We start from the raw sequence: 20,299 nt of genomic DNA on the forward strand, positions 1-20,299 counted from the left end.
TGATTTATGGATTTCGTGTGCATCGAATTTGTTACAAATGTCGCCGTGTGCCAGAGGCCAGCCATGTCCGGTTCGAACAATGCGTCCCGAGGAATTTGCATTTAAACGGCTTCGGAGCCCTACCATTAAATGCCATTTCAAAGGATTATTTTTGCTTAATTCAATTGCGTACACAGGATGTTTCCCTGCCGGGCGTTTTACCCTTTAAACGGTGCAACAGCCACTGGATTAGATACACGGTGCGATGGTGGGGCACGCAGATGCCCAAGCCGTAGGCCTTGTTGCCACAGAGTTCTTCCATGCAAATATTTTCCATCGGGAGCGACGACGACGACACAAGTGCTTCGGAAAATTTGCAGCACGGATGGTGGGGCAGAAAGAAAAAATGTTGACGGCACAAAATAGCAGCACAAGCAGAAATTGCATCCCCGGGCACTGCAAGGGATAATCCATTTCGGCATAATAAATAAAGCAGTAATTGCCAAGTGAATACAGCGGCAGTCAGGATCTATGAACTCCAGCTGAAAAGCCCCATGCCAAGCCATGTCCTATCCCCACTCCCATCCCCATTGGATCACATGTGTGTGTGCCTGTGTGTGTGTGTGTTCGTCCTGTTCTGTGGCAGCCTGCATAATAGACGAATTATGTTTGCCTCAGCAAAAATGCAAAGTATCAAGGGCCCGGCCCAGGAGCTAGGAGATGCCTCCTTTTGCCGGCTGGCTGCATATTAAAGCAGCCGTCAAATGCCTTAATATATGCGGAGATTACTTTCATATTTCATGTACGGGCATTCATGGTGCTACCTCCGCTGTCCAGTGAGCCCAGAATTTAATTTGCACTGCTTGCGCAGAGATAACGTCGAATTTAAAGCCCCTACAGTTGTGGTCACCTGGTTAGCAGCCAGCTAACACATGTTGTAAACATGGTGGTGCCATAAATGGGTTAAAAACATCTCGAAATTTATAAAATAAAATGTGATTATGTGCCCCCCAATTTGGTGGAGAAACCATTTCCCTGACCCCATCTGTGCATGGGAAATTCGCATGCGAGTCGAGTACTGGATGGGTGCTTGACTTTTGCTTGTGGAAAATGTCTGTCAACTTTGTAGACCCGCGCACACGTGAACTGAGGGGCCGTCAAGTGAGTGAGTTTCCACCGCTTTTCCGAGCGTAAGATTCCCGGCTTGTGTGCGTATGAGTGTGTGTTGCAGATAACCTTTTGAACCTTTGACAAACTGCTGCAGTGAACTTTTGCCATTCGTTTGGAAAATTTTAATAATCTTTTATCGAGCCGGCTGGATCTACATCTTCTTCTCTACTACTTCTAGTCTCCTGTCGTTCGTCTTCTCTATGTAGACATTTTTTCTCCTTTTTTTCATTAAAACTTGTCAACTGCATATTAGGTTGGGGATCTGAATATCCGTGCGTGAGGGGCTATGGCTACCATCTACCATCTACCATCTTGCCACATTGTTGCCGTGTCAATCCGCCGGAGTTTGTGGCAAGTGTTCGGCTTGGACTTTCCACGCAACGGGCTTTTGTGTGTGTGAAGAGCTTTGGGGCTATACCCACTTTTTTTATTTTTTTGCTCCAATACCAACCGCCTTTGTGCTCCAAGTTGGCAACTTTGTGGCCCGCCTTGTTAATCATTCCGATGACAATGTGGCGCCCATGGTCGCTGTCAGCTTCATTCTCGCAGAATTGCAAATAATTCACTGCCACAGGCCGCTGGATGAAAATTCCCAGGGAAAAGGGTTGCCGCATGTGCGTTTCTATTAGATATTTTAGCCATATTCCCCTCTTTGATTACACGCCTCGCAGGCTGCTGCAATATGGAAAGAGTTTTGCCGGCTTTGTTTTCTGCCAAGCTTACTGACTCTTCCAACTGACTAATTATACCCTGCATATCTACTTGTAGATGGGGAGTATTCATGTTATAAAGCAGCATGCTCACACTTTTAAGATACATCTATAGGTATTCTTTTTAAAGCAACAAAAATGGCATTTCCTTGAGGACAGCGACTTTTAATCGCCGTATAACTTTGATGAAACAGATACCAGATGCCAGGTAACTCGATGTCGATGCCCAAGAACTTATCCCGGGCAAACTTGTTTTAATGATGCACTCGTCGGTGGTTGCCAAGCGCAACTTGCAAAGAATGAGAAACTTAGCAGGAGGGTGAAATTGCAGATTTATAAATAAGCCAAAGCTCAAATCGAATCTGCAGTTGCAAGCTGGTTGGCGCTCGTTGGTGTTTTTGCCGCTTGTGCTGTCTTATTGCCCTCTTGTGCCACTTGTTTGCCATTTGTTTGTTTAGTTTACAATGCAATTAACCCATTTTAAAGTTCCGCCAGTCAACCACAGGGTGGAGAGAGAGGGATGGCCGGAGGATGGTGGTGGCTAAAACCCCCGGCTGACAAAAGACGCAGCTATTTCTTTGCCCTCGGATTCAGTTCCTCCAGCCGCCACCCCTTTTTCTGCCGCCCGTCAAGCGAAAATCAGTTTCACAGCAAACCAGCAAAAACTAATTACGACTTGCTCTGGCAAACTTGCAGCTGGAAATTGTACCGCAAAGTGCAATTTAGACGAAAGTCGACTCAAGTTGCCTTGCGACAGCGAAACAGAGCGCGTAAAAATTAAAAACCGTCGGCGTTCGGACGTGGCAATGTTGTTTTTAAATAATTAAATCCGCTTTATTAGAATATTAAACTTTTATGGTCATGGCTCTGGTTTTGGCTAACAGGCGACCGCAGTCACCGCAGCGGCAAAAGGCTCGACAAGAGCCCGATAAAAACATTGTTAAAACATTTAGCCAGAGCTCTCTGACCAACCGAAACACGGAGATCAAATTGCAGGACTTCAGAAATTTGTAGCCTGTGTAGTATCCTGCGATGCTGGGATGGCTGCCTCATAAATAAAGGCAGCGGTGCACAGCATGTGGCACACATATAAAAATCTGTAGGCCAAAGCCCCATAAAACCGATAACCTTGGTCCTCCACCAACAGTGGATGACAACAGGAGATGCACAGGGAAAAAAGGATACTACACTAATAGGCTCAATAGCAATTTCACTAAACTTTCTAGGATATTAATCTAGTAAATCTAAAAACAGACTTAAATACTAATCTACTTACTGCCATAACTTATTGATCTAAATGTGCTTCTGTCGCTCTTAAAACTTGTTTTGGATGTAACTGTTTGAAGTCCCTGGTTTTTCTAAAAGTGCCCATGTCCTCCGGTTAATGCTCCTCCATTGGTGGCGATGACAACGGCGGCGACCTGGGCTCATCCTGGCGCGTCTTTTGTTGCCGTTTTATGCGCCGTCCTGTTTATTTACGGCTATTTACCGCCTACATGATAAAAGCCTTTTGCTGGCATCATCGCGCATAAAAACCGGAGCCATCCCGGCTATCCTACGCGAGGAATCTCCAAGGCCGCCTCCGCATCCCGGCGAGCGAGGTAACTTTTTGAGTAATTATATGCCCGGCGCAGATTTGTAGCTCCGCCACCTACGCGACCTACTTAGAGCCTTGGACCGGGATAGATACAAATATTTTATTGCTCCTCCAGGACATGAGCGGCACATAAGCGCGCCACGTAGCGTATACTTGATATCCGGCGCCACTGGATGCCCAGGGTAATAATGAAAGCGATAGATAATTATGGGATTGGGCACGACTGTGCCCGGCTGGCTTGTGACTTTTAATGGACTTTTCAGGCCCCGTATCCAAAGTGAGAGCGAAAGTGAGTCGCCGCCATCGGCTGCATGGGGTTAATCTAAATTTATAACTTCATTTTTTCACCCAGCCGTCGCGACCCATTCCACTGACCACGACATCCTGCTGCCGGGCCGCAGTTTGTTTTTATGGGTTTTTCGAGCACATTTCCGCTTCTTTGCTGCTCGGCGTTTTTTTTTTCGTAGTTTGCCCTGCACGGAAGCGATAATGAAATAATTTGAACTTTTCAGTTTGCTGATTTTTCTTCGGCTTACCCGAGCTCATGTGGCCAGGATAACGCAGCAAACTCATGAAATTATGCAAAACTTTGTCATTAAATATGGCACAAGGGGGTGGGGTGGTGGCACGACGGTGTGGGCTTGCACCGCCCTAGGAACAATTTGTTATTTGGCTTTGGACTTTGCTCTTGAAGTGTTGTTTACCCGGCCATTCACCATTCACCCTCCTTTTGTCCAAAATTTCCATGTGTGTGTGGGCGAAGGATCAACGCTGAGGGAAAAGGTTAAAAAACGGAACTTTTATAATTTAACTTGTGTGCTAATTGCACTTTGTGGGGTAATTTTGCGTGTCAGTGAAGTTTCGCAGACGCATTTCGGTGCATGTGTGTGGGTTTATGGAGCGCATGTGAGTGCCACACGCACACACACGCATTGAGATATCCTGTGCTTTAATGTGCGCTTTGAGCACCAAAAACATTCCTGAGCACTGCACTTGAGAGTTTTGTGGCCCAAAGTGGGAACGGAGTTTAGCTTAAAGATCGCATAAAGCCAAGTGGAGTTTGCATTTTTTGCTTTTTTGGGGTTTGGCAGCGAAGGAGAAACTTTCACCTCTGCATGTGCCATGTTGCAACCGAAAAATAATAATAATTTATTTGTTTTCCACATTTCCGTTGCAGATATTCGGCAAAAATAAATTTGCACTTGGACAGGCGGCAGACAAACAATGATAATTAGTTTGTTCGGTCCGGCAACAAATAGCTGTGCAATAGAAATTAATTAGAAAATATTTCGCGTTACACAGCCGCAATTTGTCAAGGGAAAGCGCACAAAAGTGCGCTACACATTTGGTGCTTGCGGTCCTTCGCTCGATTTCTAATTAGAGAGCTCGAAAATAAACTGGAAAACTGGAAATTAAACAAAGCGGCAAAGCGACTATGCAAAGTATGTTGGCGCTTAACCAAATGAAAACTTAAACGGGCAAAAGTAAAACAAAAAAACAAACAAAAAACGGAACAGCACTTTGCAACAGCTCTACAGCTCCAGTAAATTTAATAACAAAGCCGGCGAAAATAGAGGAGAACTCCGGAACCTAGAAACTCCACATCATACGCGCCGGGCGCGGAACAATGAAAATAATTTCGCGCAGCATACGTACAGGCGCCTTGGCCCCGCCCACCACTGCCCACGCCCACGCCAACGCCAGCGGGCTCAGGAAAAGCAGCCAGCGACGCAACCGCGCTCCGCTCCAAATGAATTGCCCCATTCTGATTGTAATTAGCCTCGGATGGCTGCTGCACGCGCACGCCGGAAGCGGCGGGTTCGCCGTCGAGGCCGCCATTTCAAATCGAGGTAAGTGATTCGGATACGCAGTTCCTCCCTCCTCCACCTAGTTGCGTTCTATACCTCACATATATATGGAGTACGCTCCCCTGGTTCGAGTCACATCTGAACAATGGCGCCGTGGAATGGGAAAGCTGAGCGCAGCTTTTTCTAGTGCACTGAGAGAAATGTGGAAGTTGGATCTGCAATGCTGCATTAGTAGTACTTTTAAAATCCCTCCTTATAAACTAAGCATTGCTACCTCTTTACTTCGATATACTTCCATTAAAATTGAAAAACAAACCAGGAGTTGCCTCATTTTTGTCCAAATCCCAAGCAACTTGTTTATATTTTGCTGTGCACCTATTTCTGCATCGCTTCGCAGTCATCGCATTTTATTTCGCACAGCACTCAACGCAAGTTGCATTTATGTTTTTACATAATAGAGAGTGCGATGCGGGGGCAATAAGCGCGTGGGGCAAAAAGCGCTGGCGGGCATAGAAAAAAATAATGTAAAAATATAATAAAATACGAAAGCTGGCCCGCAGTGCTCTCTCGTAATCCCTTTTTGCTATTTTAATGCCAATGTAACGCTGCATAAATCCAGGCGCCGAGGTCCTCGAGCACGTTGTGGTGTTTAATGCCGAAGCCGCTGGCGAGGAGCGCGAAAGGACTAGAGTAGAAGCTTACCGCGAGATAGAGAATGCCGGCATACCGAGGTCATTTGCGGAGCGGTCAGCTGAGCCACCCACTAAGCCCCAAAAACCCCAGCCACAATTAATAACTCGTTATGACGGCGGAAACTTAAGCAGTTGCCTCTCTTTTTCCGAATTTAAGCGCCAAACTTTCAATTGCAAAGTTGCTCTGTCCTCCAAAAACAAAAAAGGAAAAAAAAAGGGGTAAAGTGGGTGAAACCGACGAACATTCTGCACAAATAGTTGGCTTATCTCGGCACAAGATTATCTGGGTCTACATAGTCCATTGTCTGGCACTTTGCTTTTCTTCTATTAGGCCATGGAAAACATCATATAAATTGAAAACTCAGGTGCGCCGCCAGCCAACTTTAAGGCTAAGCGAAAATGGCGAACACGGGGCGTATACGCAACGCAGCTCGGCTCAACGAATGAACAAACAAGCGGGCGCGCCCATAAAAACAAATTCGCCATCCAGGGCTATATTTTCCTTTTGGTAACTTTTGCCAACCAATCGATAAATTTAAGAGCACAACATTTGTCTCCATTATCGCAAAAATCCGAAGGCAAACACTGTGCAAAAAATGCGGCGGCAGAGGGTCGCAAAAAAAAAAAATGAGGGAAAATCAACGGAAAACGAAAAACTGCGGAGCACCATAAAAGAGCCATCGATGCGTGGCACTGCTTTCGGACTTTTCCAAGGTGGGCGGGGCTTAGAGCGGGCCCGGGTGCTTTGTCCAGAGATGTTGAGCCACCCAAGGCCACCCACAGAGCCACAAAAGGGCGGGCACAATAAAACAGAACAAACCAAAGACAGACCTGTTCTTATCCCAGCTACATCGGCCATATAGAGTGGAAAAAGGGGCTCAGGCCGTAAAGCTATATCAAAGGTGAGAATGTGCTTTTGTCACTGATCATAAATTTCCTCGTGCGCCAGTTACCTTTGGCGTTAGCCCGTCCTTTATGTATGTGTTTGTACAGGCGCAGAAATATGAGTTCAATCTGCAATAATAGTGTGTAATAAATGTAAGGAATGCAAGGGAAGTTAATCCAAGACAGTAGTTAATAAATACCAAGCATTTCACGGAGGATTCGTATTTAACATAGTTCATTTTTGGCCAAACTCATAATTAAAACCAGAATTAAATAACTAAAATCACATGCCAATCGAATGGAATGTAATTAATTTGAAATTTTTCATATAGGAGCTAGTCAGTTTGAATTTCCCAATTGATTGACCACCCCCGCTTTTTCCCGCCGTGTATTCAATGCAAAGAAAGAGGCAATAAAACGTTACAATTGACACTGGAACGCTGTGAAAAGGGAGCCGAGCTGGCAAAGGAAAAGCGAAAGGAAAATGCGATGCTGCTGGCTCCGATAGCAGCAAATTGGTGGGACATCGGGGTGGGGTGGTGGGCTGGGTGCGAAGGTTGCATCGCCTTGACAAATGTTTATTGAGTAACACGAGCCATAAACTGCAAGCGAAAAGCGATCCACCTCCGTCCGCCGGACAAACTTTCAGCTCTGACCCATTTTCATGAGCCATGGGCCATCCAGACCCCCATTTTCTGGCATCAGTTGCCTGTTTGAGAATCTGGTGCACGTGATGCACTTGAAGGATGCGCACTGGCTCACATCTAGCTACCATTTTATAAACTGACAACAATTTTTCATAAGACTGCAGGAGCGGAAGAAGCGGCACGAGCGGCAGATGAGCATCATCAGCAGACAGCAGCAGCAGTAGCAGCAGGAGCAGCAAACACAAACAACAGCTGTTTTCCGCCTCGAGGGCTTTTCCACCGCCCACCACCCACTGGCACTCCTACTAACGCTGCATTTTTGCATATCTTGCTGTTTTGTTTGGCATTTTTAGTGATTTCACTTAAATTTTCATAACAAAATATGCACAGTGCGTGCTTGCAGCTCACTTTTGGCTCAACACAGCAGCTTTGTTTGGCGGGTGGTGAATGGAGGGGGTGGTTGGATGAGGGTGGGGTAAAGGACGCGGGGCGGTAAAATGCTGGCAACATGTTCTAGCTGTCATATATTTTTTCAACAGATTTTTCGTACCCGCTCCCTTTGCAGATTTCCTCTCAGCGGCTAAAACCGCATTTTGTATGTTTTTGCAGATGCTTTTGGGAAATTGTTCATAGGGTTAGTTTTTCCCGCCCGCCAATTCGCTGGCTCCTCGCCGCAGACTCTGAGCCATGTTAGCTCAACGGTGGGTCGAAGCTGGGAGGGATCAGGCTCGGGGCTGGCAAACGGCCTGACATGGAGTACGTGTTTGTATGTAGTCCTCGCCTCCATTTACTGATCCAGCACTGAGCGAAAAACCGCACTTATAAGTGGAATGCTAAGTTCCCAGTTATTATTTGCTTTTCAAGGTAAAATGCAAAATATTATAAATAATATTCCTTGATATGAAATCCAAATTAATCCAATAGTTTGCCGCATATATCAAGCTAGCTATTTTCTCAGTGGATCGTTGCCACTGCTCCATCGCTCCGACTATAGTATTATATTTGTGAATCCCTTTGGGTATGTTGCCAGCAATAAATTTCCATCAGACGCCGTAGTCGCTGTCGTTTGTGCCAGGCGTCCAGGATTTTTCCAGCCTCTCGCCGACCGCGCCTCCATTTCCATTAACTCACAGTGGTGCCTTTGGCCACCCATCGCCTCCATCCCAACCGGGCCAGCCAGAGCCATCTAGACCCATCCCTTCGGTTACTGGTTACTGGGGAAACAAATCTCTGGCTCAGCTGGCGCATTTGTTGGTTTGTGTTGCGGTTTTTCCGAATTCGTTTTGATTGTTTGTCATATTTCCGTGCATACAATTCATTTTCTATTGCCCAGAAATCGACTCAACTCCGTCGGACTCGTCTCGGCCAGCCGGTTGGACCCCGTGGTGTAGGGCTCAATTACGTGACCAGGACGACCCGTGGCAGCTCTTCTCTCTTCTCGCCGGTTTGACAATATTCCAGCTAGGCCCAGATGTATATCCTGCTGAATATATGTACCCTGTCATGTTTCCGCCACCAGCTCCACTGAAACGGCGTATCAATGAAATATGTTCGGATGGGTCGAGCAGGCGAAAAAAAGTACTGAACGATTCCCCTGGAGAGACTTGGAGAGGGCGCATAACTTAAAACAAATACGAAACTGCAAAATATACGAGCGGGCAAATGGAAATTGAAAATATCCTATTACCAGGGGATTGACGCCGACAGCGCCACACCGACGACTGTAATTGAAGGCTTCACTTAGCGGGGATTTGGCAGGATCATATACATACATAGGAGCTCCCCTATGCAGATTTCCATCCGTACGTCTAACCCATATAAATTCGTATATTAGCATACACAGCAGACACATTTGCACGCCGCGTCCCCTGGGCGATTGCCATGCGATAATTATGGCAGGCGAATCCCGAAAAGCACGCAGCGAGAAATCCCCAAGAAATTTATTAATTAGCACTGGAGCTGAAGAACCGGGGAGTCCATGTTCTGTGGCCCAGGCTCCCTCCGTTTATTTTACCAATTAAAGCCAATTCTGCCATGTTCCTTCAGATGGGCGGTCGCATTCAAATGTGTTTTCCGTCCTCCGGCTGGGATACATGCTGGTTCTTGGCTTTGAATAGGAAGTTGGGGAGCCCGCCCAGGAGCTGGTTGGGTAGTCGTTGGATCGTTGGATCGGAATGGGTCTGTAGCATCCACTAATCGCATTATTAACGCGCCGTTAACATTTTGCGACATTGACTTGAACTTTGGAAGTGACTTTCATGGCTAAAACATGGGGCAAATGTGGCAAAGAGTGGAGTGGCATGCAGTGGAGTGGCGCGCGATGTGGATTTGCTTGGCATTCAAAATATGCTTACAAGACATGGCCAGGGCCAACATTTATATAATACCCTTGAAGTTTTCGGCATTTGCCAAATTCCGCTTGAACGAGCCGCTGCCAAAATAAGAAAGCAAGGCGAAATGGGGAGCATTTCTGTCATGGCAATAACAGCTCCCACGCCAGAGTCGAGTGTCTTCGGACCGGCCATAATCATAATAATTAATACCCATTTACCTACTTTTGCCGAGCTGAAAATCAAGCCATTATCGCCCCCATTCACTTGCCGGGGTGATAATTATAGACGCCCGTGCACAGATTGTCGGCTGTCCCGAAAATTATGCACTATTTACTAATGACAGTTCTCGGAGGTGCAATGTTTTGGCCAGTTGGGCGTACAATAAGTGCACATGAACTTTTATTGCTATTCCCGCGCGGAGTGCAGAGCGTGCCAAACAGGTGAGCCTGTGCCAGGTGCACCGAAAAAAAATGTATACACCCACGTAAGCCTCAATTCGTTTGTAGGTATTTGATATCATTAAAACGAGCTTAATGGCGGAATACTTTTTAAACCTACGTTAGAATATTCATTTACTTAACAATCATTTTTTGTCGTTGAATACCTTTAAAAGGAATGAATTAAAAATGTTATGCCTTTATTTTGCATTTTAAAAAATAGATAGGTATTTTTTAAGATTTTTTTTCTCAAGTACTTTTTCACTAGATGAATATCAACGAAAATTTATACAATTTTTTTCGCAGTGCGAGTGCGTGCCAAGCAACAATGCCATTGACACAGTGCAGGCCAGCAACTGGCGGAAAAAAATCGTAGAAAAGCGTAGAGCAGTTTCCCATCCAATGAAAAGCTCTATATATTTTTCAACGCTTTTAAATAAAATTCCCGAGGAAGTTGGTTGGAAAAAAATATCTGGCCAAATGACTGTAATTTGCATTGGCAACTCACACAAAGAGACGCCGCGCAGTTTAACACCTGCATGAGTGTTGGTCGGCTTGTGTTTGTGTTGGGCCTTTCAATTTAAATACAAACACCCACTCACACACACACACACGCATTAACAGTCGCCGAGTGTGTTTGCACGGACTGTTTGCGGCACGTCACAAAAGTTTCCTGTTGAATTTCCCTTCATTTCCTGGCCAAAGAGATTATTATTTTCATTTCATGCCACGGCCAGCGACGACGGCGCACAATATACTATGTTTTAAGCAGAGACATAAGGGGGCGTGGCCAGGACTCATTTTCATATTTATGCTGTCGCCCCAAAAACTGTTTACTTACTCGCCTTCATTAACGCTTCATTCGCGGCGGACTTTTAATTTTCAGGGCGACCTGTTAAGGCCAGGGTTTTTCCTTTTCCTTTGGCCGGGGCATCGCCAAAGAGCCTTATAGCCGTGAATCCGCACATGCCCGTATATACGGATATACGGATATCCGCACATCCGCACATTCTACGTCTTGGTCCTTCGAGCCGTATATTTGCATACTTCCGGTGCGCGCAAAATGATTATCATTATTATTTCTGTTGTTTGCCGTTGTCGTTACCGCGGCCATTACCGTTATTGCAGCGGCTCCTCGCTCCTGAAGTCCTGGCGTCCTTTCGTCCTGTAGCTCCGAAAATGGCCGCCAATCGGAGGGGAACGTGCGACGGTTATGGCTTATTTGTGCAAATGAGCTGACGTCCATTACATTGTCCGTGGGGAGGTGAAATGCAAATGATTGTTTTGGCGCTGGCTGGCTCAATGTCTGCCGCACAACAAGGTCACCACAGGAGCCCCAAGGACACTCTTACTCACATGTGAGTGTGTGTGAGTGCTGTACACATATCGCATCACTTGCGGCTTAAGGACACGCAAGTGAAAGTAAGTGAAATGGCCTCGCCCAACATAGTTCACATGGCCTTGTTTAATGGCCAATAAGGTAAACTTTTCGTACAGACCCTTGATTGATTCTGCTCTATAAATTGGCACATTTACTTATCGAAATAAACTGAAGCCCCTTAACTGCAAACTTTCGACCACAAAATGCTAGCCAAGTTTGCACGTTGCGCAAACAAATTGCACCTGCTTCAGGTTGATTGGCCACCTGCAGCCCACCTCCTTTGCTCCTTTGCTACTTTGCTCCTTTGCATGGCCCTCGGTTTGCGCTTCAAGCCAGGTCGTAAAACACTTTTGCCTATTTCGCTGAGTTGGCTCGACTGCGATCTCCAGCTCCTCCTCCAGTTCATCCAGCTCCTGCAGCTCCCGCTGCTCCTGCTGTTGTTTTTAAGAGCCATTTGTCCGATGCCCGCGGCTATTTACAGCCATTGTACAGACTTGGCGAATTTATCAAGCATGGCGGAGTCGCTCAGTGGGTCACTGGATGGTGGATGTTGGTGGACTGGATTCGGGATGCCGGATACTAGATGCTGCAGCTGACGTTACCGCCCCTTTTTCCGCTTTTCCTTCGCTTCGCTTTTGGCTTAATTTCAAAACAGTTGCGCTTATATTGGCAGTTATGCTGCAAATTTATTGGCATGCTTTGTAAACTGGGTTAGTTGCATATATCTCGCAGCCGCAAGCTGCGAGCCAAACGATTAACGTTGAGTAACCCAAATTGATGTCACCACCCATCGACCGCAGCGAACAGCCCACCGCCCACCACCCACCATCCACCATCACCCACATTTGCCCGCTGGAGCATCATTTTTTCCCACTCAGCAAAGTTTCCGTAGCGGCTGGTTATAGCCCATAAATTCTCATACATTGTCAAGTAATAGCTAAACCCTGTTTACCCCCTGACAGGCAAAAGTTCATAGAGATAAAGAAAAAATGTTGCACAATTTAGCCACAACTTTTGTAGAAAAGAGATAACCAATTTCTTTTCATTGTAAGATAGCTTATGTTTTTGAAAAAATTTTGACACTGGAAGAGATGATCTGCAGTTGATCTTGAAAGTAGGGGTTTATGCCCCATTTTCCTTCAGTGTCTTTTGAGCGTAAAAGCAAAGCAGTTCCAGGTTTATAACCCATCGACAAAGAACGAGAATCTCTCTGGCAGTGCAACGCCTGACTCGGGTTAATCCGGTGTGCGTGGTGCTTCTCATTTAACGGTCATTAACATAGCCAGCCGGAATGCCCGGATAGCCCGTGGTTTCGAGCAGTTCCGTTCAGAAGACTGAAGACCCTCGTGTCTCGTGGACTGCAAGTCGCTATCCGGCAGTTCGGCAGGGAGTATTATTGAATCAAGATCCAGGATGCGGCACAACATGGTGGCTTACCTGTACTGCCTGGTCAGGGATATGTACGCCGAGCACGGAGATCCCCGAGTGGCGCACTTGCCCCTGCTGGGCAATCTGTGGATCGTGCTGGGCATTGTGGCGCTGTATGTGGCCTTTGTGCTCCACTACGGACCGCGTTGGATGGAGCACCGTGCTCCCTTCGAGCTGAAACGGGTGATGCAGGTGTACAATGTGGTGCAGGTGCTGGCCAATGCCACGATATTCGTCATTGGCCTGAGCAACACGTACCTCCAGCCGGGATACAGTTGGACCTGCCAGCCAGTGGATCACACGGACAGATCGCCGGCCATGATGAAGACATTGTACGCATCGTATGCCTACTATATGCTCAAGTATCTGGATCTGCTCGACACGGTTTGTTGGGGGTTATATACCTATATATAGTTCTATACCAATATACAAATGCATTCCCAGGTATTCATAGTGCTGCGCAAGAAGAACTCGCAGGTGAGCTTCCTGCACGTGTACCACCATGGCGGCATGGTCTTCGGCGTGTCCATCTTCATGACCTTCCTGGGCGGATCGCACTGCACCATGCTGGGGGTAATCAATCTCCTGGTGCACACGGTGATGTATGCCTACTACTATGCCGCCTCATTAGGCGCGGTGAAGAATCTTTTGTGGTGGAAGCAGCGGATTACACAGCTGCAGCTGATGCAGTTTGGCTACCTCACCTTTCATTTCCTGATGGTTATTGTCCGGAATCCGTGCCAGTTTCCCGTGTTCATCGCCTTCATCGGCTTCATCCAGAACATCTTTATGTTCTCGATGTTCTTCGACTTCTACTACAAGACCTACATACGCAAACAGCGCAAATCGGCGGAGCCCAAGCTGAAAGCCAGCTGAGCTGTACTGCCGTTGAAAATGAGGTTCAAGTTCGCGCCGCGTCATTTCCATATTAAATTGTGTAATAAGCTGGTCGGTCGCTTATGCAAATGGGCACCGATCGAACCCAAAATGCCTGGTATAAATAAACATTTCGGATTGTTTCCCAACCCCTCCGTTTCATCGCCACAAAATACATATCGCTCAATTGTTTTGCTTTGGTAATCAATTTCAATTTGCCAGCGGCTAAATTCGGAGGCTCCTTAAACTTTTCTCGAAAACTTCCTAACCGCCTGGGAAAATCGAAGTGGAGCACGAAGAGCGGCAGCGGCGACAAGTTATGAAGTAAGTTAGCCGGGCATATCTTTTATTAAAGGGTTAAATGAAATATCGATGAAGTCGGCACCAGTTATGGCCGCCACGTGTTCCCGACCCACATTTCTCTATATGTTCCGGCCATGTGTCGCATGGGCCCCTGGGCCACCTTTTAACTTTCTGGCCAGCGTTGTTTTTTCTGGCCCTCTTTTCAAAGCCAAAGAGTGGAAAAACCAGCCAGCACACCCACAGTGTTACCCCATGTTGAACACATTTGCCTAGAAGGCTGCCTCATGTACGGCTTATTCATATTTTTTCCCCACTTATTTTTTTTTTTTTTTTTGTTTTTGCCATGGCATTTTTTCTTTGCCAGAAGTTTTACATCTGCTTTCGCCCCAAAAAAAAAATGGAAAACCAAGGGGCGAAATGAGGGAAACCGCTTTAAAAATGCTTGTAAGCAGGCAGCAAGTGGAAAGCCGCAGGGCAGCGTTTGTGCCTCGTTTAGGCCCGCCCGCACAATATTTTTTCAGTTATGTAAATTTTTGGCCCAGTCCGGTGATGACGTCTCTCAGGCGGCGGCATCATCAAACTTTGCTGCTCACTCGGCCGAGAGCCTTCGATGGCAAATTAAAAGCCAACAGTCCGAAGGTCGCCTTACTTTTGCGGCTGGCGCAAATGGAGCTTATTAAGTGGCAACAGCAGATCATTGCCAGTCGTTTGTCAGGCTCATATTTGTGGCTGACCAGGGGAATCTCTGAATAGCCCCAACTCCGGATCACATAATGCCAAAAGCCTTGCAAGGGTGCACTCAAAAAAATGAGATTACAACAAAATCATTACTTTAACAATAAAGGAAACTTAAATCATACCAGATGTTCATGAATGCAAACTATCTTTCTTGTAAACTTACAAAGCTTAAACACCTCTCCTAAAAATCTATCTATTATGATATTATAGAATCCAAGATTCCGCAGTCCCAGATACTTTTCCCCAAACTAAATTGGACTGCCTTATTTTTTAGAGTGTGTCTGTTGTTGTTGTGCGTTTGGGAGCCACATTAAAACTTTTCTAATAACGAACTTCTGCGACTGAAGCCGAGCGTAAACATTCGAGACGGAAGCTGGTCGGCGGATGTTGTGTATGTTCTGCTCGGAACTTATGTCCGGGTTCGAATTCATGTATGCATGGCATACAATGTAGCATCCCGAATCGTCATCATTAACATCAGTACGACGAGCAGCATCAGCGATCATTGCCAAAAAGGGTTCAATGACCGCGCCGCACTTCCTGCAAGGATATCAATTGGGCCAAAAAGATTGCTGGCCAAGCATGGCGTACATGGCATACATGGCGTATGCTCGATATCTGCCCGCCATTTATGACTCGCATGGCATTTAAGTGCTGGCCGTAAAACCGTTATGTAAACTACGAGTGCGAGTGCGATTGCGAATGCGATTCTTTACGGCCACTCGCAGCAATGCTTCTGCAGTGGCCATGGCCATTACTCAGCATAAAACTTGGCCAGGACCAAAGGACGAAACTCCTTGATTGTGGTGTGCCCATGTGTGTGCACTGCACAGAATATCGACTGGGCTGTGACCCACACGCGCCATTCGAGTCCTGCGACAATGTTGTAGCCGAGTGTAAATAATAATAAGCATCGGCACATTCGTTACCATTTACTCATGCTGTACAGTGAGCACCCGCTTGTGCGACACGTGTTCCAATCAATTCCCCTTGGGCTAAACAACTTTCTATGTGTGTTCTTACACTCACGAGTGAAGGAGCAAGTAACTCGGCCCCTGGCAATTATCCACAAATGTAGGCTAATCCTGTTTACCTTTTCGAATTATCAAGCGCAAATCAATTTTCTATTGATGTCGGGGCCCTGGAACATTTAGCCCCGGGACCAAAAGCTCTTTATAATCCAATGAAAATGAACCCGAATATTAAGCGACCCAAATCTGGAATCTCTTTCATGTGTGCAGGTAATCAAGCCGGCATAAAAGGCCACATTTTGATGCTCCTTTCACCTGTTGCCGTAATGAAGAAATCTAAATTCCATTAAGTTTATGTCCGCATTCTTCCGCAGTTCACTGCTCAATGAAGAGCACTTACATTGACCTTTTCCACCCGCCCAAATCCCACGTACTTTCCACGCACCACGCCCCCAGATAAGAGGAGCAACAACAATAACACCGGACCCAGAAATGGGTCACAACATTTTCGGTGAGCTCAACGTATTTGCCTAATGGAGATTAGCCGGCATTTGGCTTTATTTGAATTCTGGTTGGCAATTTATTGCCGATGCTTATCGATCCTTATCGATGTCCCATGTCTATGCTCCTCGGGCAGTTACTTCTTCCTTGGCGAACGACGTCGCACTTAAGCACTTTGTAGCACTTTTTATCGCTGTAATTTTTGGTCTAACAAAACAATAAATTTAGTGCTTTGGTCTCGAGTGGCAGGTGAATTGCTCACTGAAATTTGTAATAAATTTTAGGCCGAGTGGGTGGACCTACTTATCTGGGCGCTGGGCAATTTTGTTAATTTGTAAGTACACGGCGCCGTAATTAAGCGCGATTTGAAATATGTGACAGGCGAACCACGCACCTACATATGTACATAAATATGTGTGACTCTCGAATAAATCAAAGTAATTAACTGTACGAGCGTACATGCAACAGGTCACGGGGTCACGCGGCACTCTCATAGTTAATGTGAAAAGTTATCAATATCTGGGTTAACAGCGGTGTGAGTCAGCACTTGAGAAAACAAATATCCTTTTGGGGTGAAATCACAGTGGTATTAAAGTTATTAAGCCTTAAAAGAGTTTTCTATTTCTCAAAGCTTAGCAAGTGGCAATGGTTTTTTAGGCATAAAAACTTATTGACATTTCTCTGAGTGCAAGTGCCATTCGATTGCGGACCGGAAAGCCTTTTCGTGTTCATCCGTTCAATCAACTCAATTAATATTGATGGAGCGGTAAGCGAAAAACAAAAGAGGTGGAAAATGTGTGGCTGTCGGAGGAGCAAGTGTAAAAATCAATGCCCAGCTGGTCATTAATAATGCACTGGCCACTAATGCACTGCTAATATCTGAGCCATTGGCATTTTCCCCGGCCAGCGGGAAACTTTGTGTGTTTGACTTTGACAAACTTTGTGACGCAACTTGGGCGCACTTGTGTGGCGGCGAGCAACTTATGACTTATCAATGACCGAACTCCAGCCACAGCCAACACAGTTCACTTGATTGAACTTCTCGAGCTGGCCACAGTCCTTACAGTCCTACACTCAGTCGCATGATTCAGGACCAACTTTCCGAAGGCAGGAGTGGTGGAGGCACTGCCTCCACCTTGGGCTGTCCTTTCCATCGCTCAGTTGCAGCCATAAATCAATACATTTCGATTCCTCTCAGCCGGATGCATTCGACTCGAACTCAAGTCGAGTGCTCCTGCAGAGTAAATAACCGACAAGGACTTTGCCAAGGACTCGAGCAATCCCGGGCATAAATAAGCATTTGTGTTGCGAAGAGACACTACACTCACTTCCCCTTCCAGGAATTATCTCGTAATGGTAATGGAGAAGGAGTCGCGCAGGCAGCGAACTCTAATGAGCTGGAAACAAACGCCCTTTCAGATGCATCCACAGTCAATGGGTAGCTGGAAGATGGGGATCCATCGGGATGCTGAGGAGTGACAAAGATCCTGGTATCCGAGCAAATCACGTAGCACTTGCACTCATTAGCCGGCGGAGTGGTGCCAACATTCCGATGCCGAGTGGGAAAGCACTTTGGCACTGCCAAATGGCTGCCAAGATGGAACCGGCGAAATAAATGTCGAAATAATATGCTTTATTGTATCGCCAGGCGTTGCCATGAATTTTGTTTCGCTTTTATATGGCTATTTATTTTTATTAGGCCCCGTCAGGTGGCTGGCTGGCTGGCTGAGGCATCGGCTGGTGGGCATGACCAGGTGGTGCTGGCGTGCCAGGACACGGCTCTGCCAAAATGTGCCTCCAACTCCGGGGCCCAACTCTCGGATTCACCCCCCAGCAGGTCGAGTGTGTTTACAGAGGCGCCGACAAAGGCAATATCTATCGACTACCAACATGGGAAATTGCCCGAAACGAGCTGTGGACAAACAGATACACAATTGGGTAAACTTGGCCAAAATAAATACGGAAGAACATTAGTGCAAATAAAATAAAATGCTAATACTCGTACAACCAGCAACCGCAAATATTTTGCCACAAAGTGCAACAATAATAAATTCTACGCAGGCGGCCGGAAGTGGAGCTGCAAGAAAAATAAGTTATCAGAAGTTTATGTTTGAATACAACATATTAGAAAAGTACAATATTTGTGGGAAAAATACAGTGACCCACTAAAACGAAAATATTGCTTTTCATACACGATGTGTACGAAAACATGAAATGCAATTAGATACAAAGCACTGAAATCATAGATACATTTTTATTAGTTGCAAATACTAATCTTATAAGATAGTTGTGTTGGCTTTTTCCAGCCGTATTAGTTATATAAAGTGGAGTAGTGCCCAGATCTATTTCTCTATCCGTCCAATCTGCTTACCAAATTGTCATCCAAACATGGATCGCGCTGGAGAATGACAACAATGGACGAGATGGTGGCCCAAAAAATAGTTGCCGCACGCTTGCACTCCAAGTGCAGTAAACATGGAGAACAAGTGCAGATGCCACGCCCACAACAACAGCAACAGAACGCCCATCGACCGAGCACAGTTGGTGCTAATAACTTAGTTTTCTCCTCGGTTTTCCCCACTTTTGCTTTGTTTTCCCTGCTTATTTTTTGCCTTTTGTATTATTGCAGCCCTGGCAGCGACGGGGGGCCAAGTTCAAAACTTTGTGTGCCCCAAAATCCGTCGCACTTTTCGCCCCATGAGTCGTGCACTGTGCTCTGTTTATTTGCCCCCACCCCGTGTTGGCCATTCATCGGCCATGCGGCTCACGTAGCCACGAATATAAACCAAAACCCAAAACCAAAAACTAAAACTAAATAACAACAAAACCAAGCCGAACCGAAACAAACCAAACCAAAAACGAAGCGAACCAAGAAGTTTTTCTCGAAGGATGAAAGGTGCCCGGCGGCAGTGGCAAGCAATTGTACTATTTAATTAAAACTACATTTCGGGTCTCGAGGAGCAGAAGACCCCCACTTGATGCGCTCGAATTTGGGAGGAGAAATCATTCGGGCCGGATGGCTGTGTTATAGTCGTAAAAATCATGGAACGTGGGAGGTAACCCCCTGGCAAAGCTGTTTAATTTGCCCTTTTCACATAATTTACTCCTTCAATAATTCACACGCCACCAACGCGGCAGCACGCGTAAATTGCGGCCAAAACATGGCCAAGAAATTAAAAATACAACACGGTTTGGCCGAAAGGAGAAAGCGGCGAAAGGATTGCTCTGACAGCTTTACTAATTGGTTTGTTTTACTCGTGACTCTAATTAAAAAATTTACTTTACGACTCTGGAACGCCGCGGCAAAAGGAGCGGACGTAATGACGGTACAACGCCAGCGTGCTGAATTATTTTTTGGTGGGCCAGGCCAAAACAAACAGAGCGGCGAAAAAAAGCAGGAAAATAAATAAAAAATTAAATGAAGAAGGACGCGGGACGCAGGACGAAGGACCGGAAAAGGAAAAGACAAGATGCTGCAGTGGCCGGAAGTGGTCAGCGAAATGTATGAAAAACTTCAATAATGGCGGCGCAAATTGGCAGCTGAAAGCGTTGGCCAACCTTCTGACCCCTGACCACTGACCCCCGGCCCCTAGCCTTCATCTTAGCCCCATGGCATTGACATCATCTGTTCGGCGGGAACATGTTCCATTTGGCCATATCGCTGGCCACAAATCTGTGGCCAGAAGATGGGCTTGGTTCCAAAATGCGCCACCTAATGCCACACATTTAATTAGGAAGAAACTGGGAAATCGGGGAGAAAGAACCCAAACCACAATTTTCGAGCATAATTTTTTGCCATCATTTAGATGGAGATTATCTGGGCGCGAAAAAATCGCTGGGAGA

At 46.2% G+C, this 20,299-nt stretch overlaps 2 protein-coding genes across 2 annotated transcripts in view; both read left to right on the plus strand.

Moving 5' to 3' along the window:
- LOC6729174 (MAM domain-containing glycosylphosphatidylinositol anchor protein 1) overlaps positions 1-20,299 on the plus strand; it is a 62,230-nt gene that overhangs the window by 11,001 nt on the left and 30,930 nt on the right. Inside the window, exon 2 of the mRNA XM_016177314.3 lies at positions 4,634-5,306. Within this exon, the coding sequence (XP_016035824.1) occupies positions 5,084-5,306 (223 nt within the window). The 5' untranslated portion in view covers positions 4,634-5,083. The remainder of the gene's footprint in view (positions 1-4,633; positions 5,307-20,299) is intronic.
- On the plus strand, positions 12,952-14,118 carry LOC6729172 (elongation of very long chain fatty acids protein F). Its single transcript, XM_002104457.4, has 2 exons — positions 12,952-13,451; positions 13,512-14,118. The coding sequence occupies exons 1-2, from the start codon at positions 13,053-13,055 to the stop codon at positions 13,941-13,943; spliced, it is 831 nt and encodes a 276-aa protein (XP_002104493.2). The 5' UTR covers positions 12,952-13,052; the 3' UTR covers positions 13,944-14,118.

The sequence above is a fragment of the Drosophila simulans genome, chromosome 3R, assembly GCF_016746395.2.
Source record: "Drosophila simulans strain w501 chromosome 3R, Prin_Dsim_3.1, whole genome shotgun sequence".
NCBI classification, from domain to species: domain Eukaryota; kingdom Metazoa; phylum Arthropoda; class Insecta; order Diptera; family Drosophilidae; genus Drosophila; species Drosophila simulans.